This window comes from Aythya ferina, assembly GCF_964211825.1.
Source record: "Aythya ferina genome assembly, chromosome: 8".
Lineage (NCBI taxonomy): Eukaryota > Metazoa > Chordata > Aves > Anseriformes > Anatidae > Aythya > Aythya ferina.
The window spans coordinates 7,552,692-7,565,823 of record NC_140304.1 but is presented as its reverse complement, the minus strand read 5'-3'; the positions used below and the strand labels follow the sequence as shown (position 1 = coordinate 7,565,823).

The 13,132-nt window shown below is 46.4% G+C and overlaps 1 protein-coding gene and 1 long non-coding RNA gene across 9 annotated transcripts in view; one reads left to right on the top strand and one right to left on the bottom strand.

The window, feature by feature from the left end:
• Positions 1–13,132, top strand: part of NR5A2 (nuclear receptor subfamily 5 group A member 2) — an 89,414-nt gene that overhangs the window by 6,079 nt on the left and 70,203 nt on the right. For 3 of the 6 annotated variants that reach the window (XM_084527340.1, XM_084527342.1, XM_084527343.1), the window contains exons 2-5: positions 2,958–3,095; positions 4,532–4,650; positions 5,925–6,066; positions 8,760–9,406. In XM_084527340.1, coding sequence (XP_084383466.1) covers positions 2,958–3,095; positions 4,532–4,650; positions 5,925–6,066; positions 8,760–9,406 — 1,046 coding nt within the window. Of the gene's footprint in view, positions 1–1,247; positions 1,267–1,788; positions 2,070–2,602; positions 3,096–4,531; positions 4,651–5,924; positions 6,067–8,759; positions 9,407–13,132 lie in introns of those variants that run through there. The other 3 variants (XM_084527344.1, XM_084527341.1, XM_084527345.1) reach the window with 3 other exon arrangements.
• LOC311440427 overlaps positions 1–13,132 on the bottom strand; it is a 110,384-nt gene that overhangs the window by 92,800 nt on the left and 4,452 nt on the right. For 2 of the 3 annotated variants that reach the window (XR_014695403.1, XR_014695404.1), the window contains exon 2: positions 11,691–11,792. This is a non-coding gene — a long non-coding RNA (uncharacterized lncRNA). Of the gene's footprint in view, positions 1–4,068; positions 4,593–11,690; positions 11,793–13,132 lie in introns of those variants that run through there. The other variant, XR_014695405.1, reaches the window with a different exon arrangement.

Sequence of the window (13,132 nt, the reverse complement as noted above, 5' to 3'; positions counted from 1 at the left end):
CTGTTTGGTGCTCATCGAGCAGATCCTCAGAGATGGAAATGTCCCCGCTTAGGGGAAAAATTGCCCGGGTTCTGTGGCCTCTTTGAAGCTGTAAGAAATAGGAGCCTGCCTTCAAATAGCATCACACAGAACCCTCCGCCTTGAAAACAGAGAGGTGGAAGAAGCTTCAGATTATTTAAAATTAGACGGCGTTTTTTTAATGTAAATGTACATACATTTAAATAGGGAAGTATAAAATATTCCAGGTCTTGATCCTTGTACTAATCAAGGCTGCTGGAGGCTCCCCGAGCCATCATCTTTTATAATTATAATTACACGCGTCAATCAAGACCTTCAGGCAAAGTCAGAACAAGGCAGGCAAACTCAGGAGAGAAATCACATTTAAAAAAAAAAAAGTTTGGAGAACTTAGTAAGGAATGGAGAAGAGATTAGAAGAAAGGGTAATTAAGGTTGCTCAAGGCAATCGTGAGAGCTGGAACTCCATGTTAAATTAAATGTAGCCACAAGGGACCAGGTATCATTTATAATGTGTACTGCCCTAAACTGTTACTTCGGAGAAACGTGGATGTGTAATAACCACTCCAAAGTATTTTCATCTATGGCGATAGCTCGCGGAGCAGCTTTGCAATGTACACTTTGAACGGGCTCCAAAGCCTTCCCGGAGGAATGACACTGAGCCCACGGGGGGGAGCGAAGCGCTCGGGGACGGGGGCTAGGGCCGGACCCGAGGGGGTGGCCGGGGAGAGCCCCTCCGCCGGGGCACAGGCGGCCGTCCCGTCCCGTCCCACCCCGGCGGCTCCCTCCTGCCCTGTCCGAGCTCGGGGTTTTCTTCTCCCCCGGCTTTCTCCCGAAACGCGGGTGCCGTTCCCGGAGCAGAAGTCCCGGGGCGCCTCCCCGCAGCGGGGCCGGCAGGGAAAGCAGCACCTGGTTCCCCGACGGCTCCCCACCGCTGCGCGGCACCCAGGCGAGCCGAGGCCTGCCGGCGAGCCCGCGGGGCCGTGCTCCGACGGCTGCTCTCCCTTGGGGACCCTCAGCCCCCCGGGCTGCCGGGAGCGGGCGCGGGCGGTGCGGCGAGAGCGGGGGTCGCAGCCCGTACAGCCAGGGCCCAGGCGGGGGCTCAGCCCCACCTGCTTCGGCCCGGAGGCGCGGACATCCCCGCTCTCCCTGCGGACGGCTTGCGGCCTCAGCCCTCAGCCGGCCGGGCCCGCAGCTCGCCACGTCCCCCCGCTAAAACTCGTTGGAGGCGAACCGCTAGGATGTGAAAATGTAAGCGGAGAAACAGCCTCGGTACAGAGCGAGGCTGCCCGGCACCGAGGGGAACGGGAGAAGGGAAGGAGCCCGAGAGGTCCCAGCCTCTCTGCGCGTTGGGTCCGTCCCCGAATTGCTAAACCCTGCGCGGAGAGGGAAAGGAATGAGAGAAAATCGATTTCAGCGTTGCCGGGGCAGGGCTGGCTCGGGATGTGCGCTGCTTTAGACGAAGAGCTCTTCTCCCGCTCGGTGGCTGCGGGAGGTTCAAAGCGTGAGGACCGCGGCGCGCCCGGGCCCGTGGCCGCAGGTGGCCGGTCCCCCCCCGCGCCCCATCTTTCGATCGCCCCCGGCGCTCTGCAAGTCCGCACCGGGGGCAGCTTTTACCCAATCCGCCTCAATCGATAGGAAACGAGGCACCCGCGCTGCGGGCAGTGCCGCGCCTCGCCTTCGGTCGGAAGCACCTCTCACCGCCAAAGGTTTTCACCTCGGAGCGCGCACAACGGCGCTGAGCGCACGGAAGCAGCGCGGGCGGCAGAAGGGGCAGGAGCCGCTCAGCCCGCCTCGCTGGGCCCCGGCGGGGGCGGGCGGGGGGTCCGGCCGGGGTCACCGGGCAGCCCGGACCCCCGGCCCCCGCCGTGCCGCGGGGCCCCCCCGGCTCTCACCGCCCAGGCACGAAACGAGCGGTTCGGGACAGCTCTGCAGGCAGTGCCGGCCGGGGAAGGGAGCCACGGCTCCGCCAGGGCACTGGGTTTTGCGCAAACGGTGCAGCGGCACGTTTCGCAAGAAGTTTTAGGGAAGGGAGCCCCGAAAAGCCAGACTAGGTAGGGTGAGCTCAAGCGCGGCTCCTGCCCGCTTATTCCAGGTTCCCGCTGCTCCCCGCCCGCAGGGAAGGCGAGCGCCGGGGGTCCCGCAGCCGCTGCCGGCCCCGGGGAGCCGCCGAGGGGCTGCCAGGGGCAGGGAGGCGCAGCCGGGCTGGTGCCCGGGGGGGGCTCCGCTGGGACTAGGGGGGGGTGACCGCAGCCCCGACCCAACCAGCGGGCGGGGGGCGAGTGGGTTCTGCTCGTGTGTGTGTGTGTGTGTGTGCGTGTGAGGGTGTTGCTCATCGCGGCCCTGCCTTCCTGGCTGCGAGGGCGGTGTCAGTGCCCCCCTCCGCCGGAGCCCCCCGCGCCCCGCAGCCCCCGGGCTCCGGGAGCGCCTCCCCGCGGGCCAGGGGCTGGAGGTCCTGACTCGGCACCTCCGCACTTGTGGCGGGGGAAAAGGGGGGGGGGGGGAAGAAGGAGGAGGAGGAGGAGGGAGGAAGGGAGGAGGGGGACGGGGGTGGGAACCCTGTCCAGCAGCACCAGCGGCGGCAGAGCGCTCCCGTGCACTGTGCCGCTCCGCATGGATCGGGGCGCCGGGCTGCCGCCGCGCTGAGCCCCGGGCGGAGCCGCTGCGGGCTCCCGGGGTCGCCCCTTCCTCTCCTGCGTCCCCCGACCTTCCTCCTCCTCCTCCTCTCCTCTCCGCCCCCGCCGCCTGCAGCCCGACCACCGCAGCCGCGGGCACCCGGCGGCGCTTCCCGGCGGCCGGGGCCGCTCGGTGCTCCCGCGGCAGCAGGGCAAGGGCTGGCGTGGAGCAGAGGGAGGAAAGAGGAGGAGGAGGAAGAGGAGGAGGAAGAGGCAGCGGCCGCCGAGCGCCCCTTGGTCCAGCTAAATCTGTGCTGCCGTGTCCAGGTGCTGGTGTCGCGGACGGTCACGGAGCCCCCAGCCCGGCCCGCAGCCGCCTTGTCATGCTGCCCAAAGTGGAGACGGAGGCCCTGGGACTCGCCCGGTCGAATGGGGAACAGGGGCAGATGCCGGAAAACATGCAAGGTAAGGGGGGACAGGCACGGCGCTCCCCCTCCGCTCACGCTTGGCTCCCACCCCTCTGGCGAGGCGCCCCTTCGTCCTGCCAAAAAGTTTGGGGCCGCCGGCTCCCGGCGCTGGCCGGGGGGAGCCTTCCCCGGGCCGCCGTGCTCGGGTCCGCCCGGCCAGCGGGGGCTCAGCCCCGGGCCGCCCCAAAAACTCTCGCCAAGTTGGCGGCGGCGGAGCTGCGGGGGGGTCCTGCAGAGGACACCCCGTGAGCCGCCCCCGGGGCCCCGAGCGGCACTGGGCTGTCCCCCGGGCGCAGCGCAGGTGGCGGCGGTGCCAAACTTCGGGGGTGGCAGCGGGATGCCCGGGCTGGGAATGCCACCGGGGGGCAGCGGAGCCCCCGTCCCCGTCCGAGGGCTGCCCCGGGAGGGGGCGGCTGCTCGGTGCCCGGACCCTGCCCGCTCCGCCCTCCCCCGCGGTGGAAACTCCGGTCCCGGCCGCTCTTTCGAAATTCTGCCCTCTCCTCCCGGGACCTGCTGGGAAGCCGGGGCGGGGTGGGCTGGGGGCCGCGGAGGTGCTGGGGGCGGCCAGCCCAGCCCAGCCCTCTCCTCCCCTCCCCTCGCCCTCGGAGGAGGCTCGGTGCCAGGGCGCGGCGCTCGGAAACCCCCTGCTTTCCCACTCGGGTTTTCCTGCGAGGAGGGGAACTCGCTCCCAGCGGCCGGGAGCAGAGGGGGGGAACCGTGCCGGGCACTCCTCCTCCGAGTCCTCCCCAGGCTCTGGCAGGCGGCGGGTCGGGCCGGACTGCGGCCGCTCCCCTGCCCCGAGCCGCGGCGTGCCGGAGGCAGCAGCCCGGGGGTGCCGCTCGCCTCGCTCGGGAGCCACCCGCCGCCGCCGTCCTTGCCCAGCAGGACCCCGGCGGCCGCCCCCGGAGCCCCAGGGGCGAGCTGCCTCCAACCCAGCTCGCCCCGAGCTCGCCGCTTCGGCGAGTGGGTACCCGGCGGGGCTGCGGGACGCGCTGGGGCTCAGCAAATATTTGCGGGCTGGCGCTGCGAGAAAAGTCGAAAGGAAACGACCGCGGTTACTGCCCGCCGGCGGCACTTCAGCTTCGCGTCCCGCCTTTTTAAAGCCCGTCCTCGGCTACTTTCGGATTTGGATGAATTCTGGCAGTCGGGGATGCCGCAAGCACGGCGCTGGGTCGCGGGCGCTCGGGAAGTGTGAATATTTAGAGCAGGAAGGCGAGGAGCCGGCGGGGTTGTGTCCCACCTGCCAAGTATCACGCGGGTTTGCAGTTGGGGAAAAGTTACGCGTTCCCGTGCAAGCTCCGCTTTTAAAAAATAAAACTTTTTGCAGTTCGCAGCGGCGTGCTTAAAGAACTTTCCCTCTAGACGAAAACAGTTGCAGGAAAAGTGAGCTATTCACGTAACTCTAATTGAATGTGCTATCTCTCCTTTTCCCAGTGTCTCAGTTTAAAATGGTGAATTACTCTTATGATGAAGACCTTGAGGAACTCTGTCCCGTCTGTGGAGACAAAGTGTCTGGGTACCATTACGGACTTCTCACCTGTGAAAGCTGCAAGGTTCTGTACCAATTTCTTCACACAAACAGAAGTACAGCCCAAAAAAGTTCCAAACAATCAGGAAAAAACAGATAATTTAAAAATATAGATGTGTAATAATTTGGCTTACTTCTGATGTGTTTCTTGTTAGTCACATGAAAAATTAACCACCAAAGCATTTGAGATCTCACCAATCATATTTGTACAGATGGAAAGAAACAACTTGGACTGGTTTGGATTGGAGCTTTATCAGTGCTTTTAAGTGTTTTGCTGTTGTAAAGTGATGTAGCTAAAGAACACCTTTCCTTCCTAACTGTCCTAAACATTGATTATAGTTGATTTATATACATTTAGAGCATTGCTGTTCCCGGAGGATAAAGTGAAAAAGTATCCTCAATACAGAGCAGTTTTGCAAAGTCTAATGCAGCTTTCTTAAGATTTTCCATCCTTCAACATTATCATGTAAATTTCTGGGATTGTGATGACCTTGCACTTTTTTATACAAACTATATACTCTCAGAGCTCACTTGACACAGAGTTGAGTAGCTATTGTATAATTAAATTACTAATTCTTAGAATAAAATATTTGTTAATTTATCTTCAAACATGAGTTGCATTTATCTGAATGATTCTATTATACAAAAGAGTTTAAACAGTTACAAATTTATAGCATGTCAAATTTGTCATGTAAAAACGTTTTAAGTTCTTTGCAATTTTTTAAGTAATGCCCTGTAAAGGAACCTCCTTTACCAGAACAATGCAATTTAAGATATTTAGTAGCATGGGAAAATTAACTTAGCACATTATATTTTCATTAAAAAAAAAAAAAAAATCAATGAGAAGTGAATAACAAGCACTTATGCCTTTAACGTGCACCATTGGGATGTACATTAGCAGGAGGTATTCTGTATTTCTGTTATCTTTGCCATAGTGTTCCTACTTATTTCATATAGAATTACTTTCCAGGGAACACTTCAGTCATTTTACAATTATTAAGAAATACAAAAAGAGCTGGTCAACCTCTCTACTGCTGCTACCACTGCTAGGGGCACAGGAGACTATAGCCAGTCTTGTTAAACTTTGACGTAAGTGTATAAAACATAGCCCTAATACAGGAAAACCTCTAGACTCTGGTGGTTTTCTCCTGGGTACGGCTCTCTGTAATTTAAAGTAAACCATAGAACTTCAGAAGTTCTCAAGTGGTGTATGAAAAATACACTACAGTGATTTCTGTAAAATAAAATGCTGAAATACTGTTCAAGCAACAGAGGCTAACTTTTGTGTCTATCATACAGGGATTTTTTAAGCGAACAGTCCAGAATAACAAAAGGTACACATGTATAGAAAATCAGAATTGCCAGATTGACAAAACACAGAGAAAACGATGTCCTTACTGTCGATTTCAAAAATGCCTAAGTGTTGGAATGAAATTAGAAGGTAAGCCCTATAAGTTTTGCTCATCTTGTCAACTATAGATTAATTCCTGAAAAATAAGGACTACATATGATACATACTGGTTTATAAAAAATATGCTATGTATTTATCATGTTTTTGAAGTTACAGTAAAAGGTAACTTTGTGAGTTCAATGAAATTGTTGCTCTCTAAAGGAAATCTAATGAGTAAATGGAAAGTCACTAAAGCCTAGTCAAAACCATAAACTCAAATTTCATATACATATATGTTTTGATATTTCAGTACTTTTGAGCTTTTGAATGAAGGGATCTAGATAGTATGGAAATTAGTTTTGCAGCTTTATTTAATGTTTAACCCAAATTAAGTTTTGTTTTGTTTTTTAATAAGAGTCCAGATTTTAAAAAGTCATTGTTACAGACAGTGATCCAATTTTATTTCTATTTTGTCTGGTTGTTTTTTTTTTTTTTTTTAAATAATATCTTCTAATAATGTGGCATAAGTGAGAGAGAAAATGTGTACTTCTCACACTGACCTGCTTTGGGATTAAAGAACAAAATCTCTTAAATTACATCCTATATTTTTTGTGTTGCTACACCTGAGATGTTAGTACTTAAGAAAGAGTAAGAATTTTGAAATATATTTTTTGACTTCATTTGGCTCTCTCAGGTACAGAGAAGAATTAGTACAATACCCTTTGAGATAATGCAATGCACAATTATCATTCTGATTAAAATGTGAGACTCATATACACAACTTTAACTTTGATATATAGAATACTAAAATTCAGATTTCACAGCAAATGAATGGAATTTCTGCTTGACCAAGGACAAGCTTATAAAATCCTTATTTTTAAAATCATACTGAAATCACATTCACCTGACACTTAAAGGAAGAATCAGACCAGTAAGGGATACAATAAACCTTTAAAAGAACCGTATAGCATAAGCCCCTGTCACCTGAGTTTGGCAACGGAAATCTGTTGATATAACTGAAGATCAACAGAATACTCAGCCTCCTGCAGTCTGATGAATTCAGCACTACTCTAATCGCCCACGAGACTCAGCTAGCACTGACACTGCACTAAACGTTCTGAATCCCACAGTCTTCCAAATTCAAACAGTAAAATAATAGGACATTTGGAATCCTTTTCTCATTGTTGACATAAAGAATGAGGACAAAATACCTGTAACTACTGCTACTTCTAACACCTCTCAATTGCTGGCAATGATATGGGACCAAATTTTGTGCTTCTGCAATTACAAGCAATACACCCTAATATCTGTAGGAGTTACATGAGAGTATGTGCTAATAGAATTTGGCTTACAGTTGTTAATTCTAGAATACTTGGAAGGATACTGTATATACATGTTTAAAGTTAATTACATCTAGCAGCATGGTGATTTAATTACTTTAAATTCCTGCATTCCACTCAATATCAACATTCAGCAGCAATAGTAGAAGCATTTTTACTACAAATGTAAGTAAAGTACATGTATTTTTAAAGATACTTTTAAAATGTACTTTAACTTCCTTAGCTGTACACACACAACTTTTCCTCTATTTAGAAGATCAGAAGAATGTTTACTTCCATAATTGTAAATGTTTGTGACATTTATGTGTATTTCCCTGATAGTGATATATATAGCCTTAAAGTCTAGTTCATAAATTACCATGGACAAAAAAAAAATCATTAAACGTTAAAGTCCTTATGATAATGTACAGTATTATGCGTATCTAGCATTCATAATAAATTTTTAATGTTCTACTAATCCCTAAGATAAAAAGCTCAAGAACTTAACCTCCAGCAATCTCAGCAGTCTCAACATGTCACCAGGTTGTCAAAGGTTCCTCTTTCAATCTAATTGCCGTTGGGCAAGGTGGGCTTGGTGGGAGCTCCTCGCTAGACCATTACATATATACCATGGTGACAGACACTGCTGTGACAGAGACCACCAGTATGATTCCCAAGGCAGCTGTTGAAGTGGATTTGTTTTAATTATTCCTAATTCCGGAGATATTACAAGCCAGAACAGCGCCAATAGTTTCTGTGTCACTTCCACCTTCCACATGGAAGGCAGTGAGCTGACAGCTTTCTCTCTGCACATTCCAACGGCAGCTAAACATTTCTGTAAAGCTGTTCAGATATCTAGATTTTTTTTTTTCCAAGCTCTACACCAATTTGAACAGAATCCTCAAAAGAAAATATTTCCTTTTTTGCCAAGAAAAACATTCCCCTTTGTGACTACTGAACATTTCACAATTTACATTTCAGATGTTTTGCTGCAGTGGAAGGCAGTAATAGAATGATTATAATGAGACAATGGGGTCCACTGGATACATCTCAGACAAATTTTGGACATCAGCCCTTGTTTCTTAATGACATAGTAGCTTGACGAAATCAAATATACATTGAGATCTCCACATGATCCTATAGCAGGTGTGAAATTCCTGTAGCCAACCATTGTGTTTGTCCCTGTCTCCTAATCAATGTAAAGAGCAGTTCTTTCATGTTAGCGACGTGCATGGTATATTTAAATTACCTGAAAAAAGTGACATTTAATAATTTTTTTTTCTTTAGGAATAAAAGTGCTACTTTGAAATTGAAAAAAAAAAAATCATCCAGTTACATTTTTACATTTCTGCTCTGTCTTACTATGTTTCTTTAAAGAATGTTGATTTCAAGTTTTCGTTACGATGTATTTCTCTCCCCTGACAGCTGTGCGAGCTGACCGAATGCGTGGCGGTAGAAACAAGTTTGGACCAATGTACAAGAGAGACAGGGCACTGAAGCAGCAGAAGAAAGCTCTTATCCGAGCAAATGGACTTAAACTGGAAGCCATGACTCAGGTGATCCAAGCAATGCCAACTGACCTGACAATATCCTCTGCGATCCAGAACATCCATTCTGCCTCCAAAGGCCTACCTCTGAACCACACTGCCTTGCCTCCTACAGACTATGACAGAAGTCCCTTTGTAACCTCTCCAATTAGTATGACAATGCCACCCCACGGCAGCTTGCAAGGTTACCAAACATATGGCCATTTTCCAAGCCGTGCTATCAAGTCTGAGTACCCTGACCCTTACACTAGCTCACCAGAGTCAATAATGGGATACTCATACATGGATAGTTACCAAACAAGCTCACCAGCAAGTATTCCACATCTGATATTGGAACTCCTCAAATGTGAGCCAGATGAGCCACAAGTCCAAGCTAAGATCATGGCATATCTGCAGCAGGAGCAAGCCAACAGAAGCAAACATGAGAAGCTCAACACATTTGGGCTTATGTGTAAAATGGCTGACCAAACCCTCTTCTCCATTGTCGAGTGGGCGAGGAGTAGCATCTTTTTTAGAGAACTTAAGGTAGGTAACAATCTTATATTTAATTAAGAACAAAAGATAATTTTTACAATGTTGTACTTTGAGCAAGAGAGTATGGTTTGTCTTCTTTTTTCTCCCCAAGCATCTCTAATTTATTTGGCTTTAAGTAGACAGATTATTATGAGGAGAAATTTGTACCTGTCTTCCACCTGAGCCCGTAATAAGCTGTATCAAAGAAATTCACATTTTAGTTCCTCTCTTCTGTATTTTACTACTTATCACAACTGTTATTAACCTCCACAGGGACTAGCACAAATTTTACTCCTTGTCATCCTTTCTCTCTGACTTGTATTCCAAGCTGTAATCATACCTGTTACACCATTCTACACTCATTTACAAACTTACCATCTCATTTAACACAGAATGGAACCCTATTTCTACCATCTACGTGGACTCTATGTGTATGTCCATATTGGAATATTAACTTTCTCACTGGGATATTAGTGTGTGTGTGCGCATAGTTAGCCATGAAGGCTAAGTCCTAAGCAGGGTACACACAGAACAGAAAGCAAGGAGGAAGAAAATTACCTTAAGGACTTCTTTTGGTTCTCATCACTACTGGTACATCGGGGATTCCTGTAATCTACACTAGCTGCAATGACCTTTAGGCTCTTATTTTTATTGGTGCACTAGGAAGTGGGACTACCCAATAAATGCTTATGCACAGCTCTCTGGTGGCCAGAAATTCCCCCATATACATTCTAGATTATTCATTAAGGCAATTTGGTGGTTTGTTGTGGTCAGCTCTGACACAGAAATATTAAGCCAAAAATTTGGAATCAGACAATAGAGATAAACTAGTTTTTAACCACTCTCTCAATGAAGAAGTTAGCTCTAGAATGAATAAAAGATCCACCTAAAAAAAAAAAAATCATCACAAATGTAAATTACATCTGAATTTCCCTATTACATTGCCAGTCACTGAATATCCTCCTGCAACAGGGAGATGTTTTTTGCCACAACTATTTGCTGCCAAACTCTTTAAATTTGTGACCACCCATAACTTTTTAGTTACTCTTGTGTAACGAAGGGAAAATAATACAATATCCAAATACAAGAGTTACTGTAGAAGTTCACTGAGAAGTGAATCTATACTTATCGAGCACAGAGGGGATCTCATTAAAAATCTGCAGTCAGGATGCTTGCCACAACAGAATTTCCATCATAACCATAATGACGCAGAGATGAACTAAAGCCAATGATTGCAAGAAAAGCAAGCTGTGTATGTTGTATATACAATGCCAGCTTCTCTCAGACTTTTCCATACAAATAGTTGCAGGAACCATTATAAGCTCAGCATAAATAAAGAGAAACAAGGGACAAAGCTTCCTCAGAAGGGAAAGAGAAGTTGGATTAAAAAGGGGAGAAAGTTGTCACATCTTAGTTTGCTATTTGCTTTTCGTAATTTTTTAGTAAGCTAAGCTGCTCATTTTAAGTAATTTAACAATTAGAATTACAACACATTTCCAAGAAACTATGTCCTAAAAATCAGGGACCAGATCTTTCAACCCATACAGTACTTTAGTCTGGAGTAACCATTTTAAATATTACTGAGATTTGCAGAAGATACTATTCAGTGTAAGAATTTTTAAGTTAAGATCTGCCTTAAAAATCATAGGTATGATACAAGTGATAATATGAAAAGATACTTAAGCAACATTTACTTTTTATGGTTCTATTGCTTAATCTGTAGGCAGATTTCATATGCATTCAACATGCTATGCTGGTAACAGTTCTAGAGATGGTCTTTACCTCCAAGCTCAGGCTGGTTGATATTCTTCAACCAATGCGTGCTTACTACTACAGACATAAAAGACAAATGTTTTTCATGAAAGTTTTGATCAACTGCTCCTAACTCCAGTAGAACATGTATACTACCACATAAATACAGACTTCTAGAAATACGTAGGTTCTAGAAATTCACTACACACAAAAATGGCCAGTGAACTTTTTCCACATATTTATGGGAAGCATCAGTTTCATCATATATCCATACCCTTATATATATATATATATACACACACACATATGATTTTTAATTGGACGAGCTCTACTAAACTGCACAGCATTCCAGAACAATGTCAACATATTTGGAAATCCATCATTTAGGGACCAGATAACACAACACTAGGAACATTAAACTTCTCAACTTCAAAAACATGAGGTTCTCAAAACACATTTAGATTAGACTCTACATTGTTAACAGCACCAGGTAACACCATCTCTTAGCAGCAGAGAATCAGAATTAAACAAAGAATTTCCAAACCTTTCTTGAATATGGCCCTCTTCTGTCCATCCATGCTGTCAGCTCCTTCTGATCAATGTAGAAAAAGCAGCTATTTCAGATTGCTCTGGAGGACATGAATACCTGTGGAAATTAAAAAAAAAAATAATAAACTAAGTAAATGACAGATTTTAAATGAAGAAGGAAGGGAAGAGGCAGTTGTGAGGAAGAAACAGCTAGATTTTCAAAATCAGCTAACTTTGTTCCCTACCTACACACGGCTGAGAAGTATGTATTTGCTTGAGAAGACACTTTCCTGTTCTTACTTGTCTATACAAAGACTACATCTTCAGATGTCTTCCAGATAAGATAGGTGCATTAGCAGATCTGACACTAAATTTTTAAATGACACAAATAATGAAAGAATAAAAAGGTATACAAAGGTAGGTCATATGAAATTTAGAATGATTTTGTAGTGGCAAATTATTTCTTTGCACAACTGGCTGCGAGTTACCGAACAGTACGTACACAATTCTCTTCTGTATCCTTTCACTTCATTCTGAAGAAAGAAATGAGTAAGACTAGCTTTAATTCATATAAAAGCGCAAACACTTTCCTTTCTCCTAGACACTTAGGCATTTGTAGCTAGCAGAGTTCAGGAGGTATAGAAAGGGATGAGTACATGATGAAAAAATGCTGTCCCAGACTATCAGTGGTTTAAGCCATATTTAGCCTAGATATAACCTAAAAACAAACAAAAACAGTGAATTACAGTTTTAAAGCTTTTTCTTTTCTTTCCATTTTTCTGAAAAATGATTTTTTATTATTTTTTAATCTCAAGTGATACTAGATGTTTTAAAACAACTTTGTTTCATGAAGCTTTTATCAGCCTCTGTTTATCACAGTTTTCACACCTGTTGCTCTACAAATTGTCAACATGTCTTTTGGAATGTGTTAGGCATATAGCATGTACAAAGTCAAAATATTTATCAGCCAGAACTAGCTGCAAAGTACTTTTAAAAAAGTACATAATGTAATGCTTATACTTGCTAAAGAGCAGATCCTTCTATATTCATATTGGATATCAGAAATCACCAGAAGTATTAGTGAAGTAAACTAGTGAGAATGAGTACCAATGCCAGAACAAGATCCGAAGCAGACAGCTGCAATCTAGTAACTTTGACTTGAACACCTGCTAAAATCTCAAACATACATCTATCTTGTGAAATCAGGGTGCTCTGTCATTAGAAATCACATGAGAAATTCTCTTTTGACATCACATAATGCTTACTTACTCATCAAGAGAAATGTTTCTGTATAGATCTTTAGACACAGATGAAATAAGAATATAGAAGCAACATGCCAGTAAGATAGCGAAGAAGGCCTTTGTTGGCTATTTTCTGGAGTTGCTGAAAGCTCAGTAAATATAAAAGAAAGATATATCCATCTTATCCTTAGCTATGAAAACTCAGGAATGCCCTGGG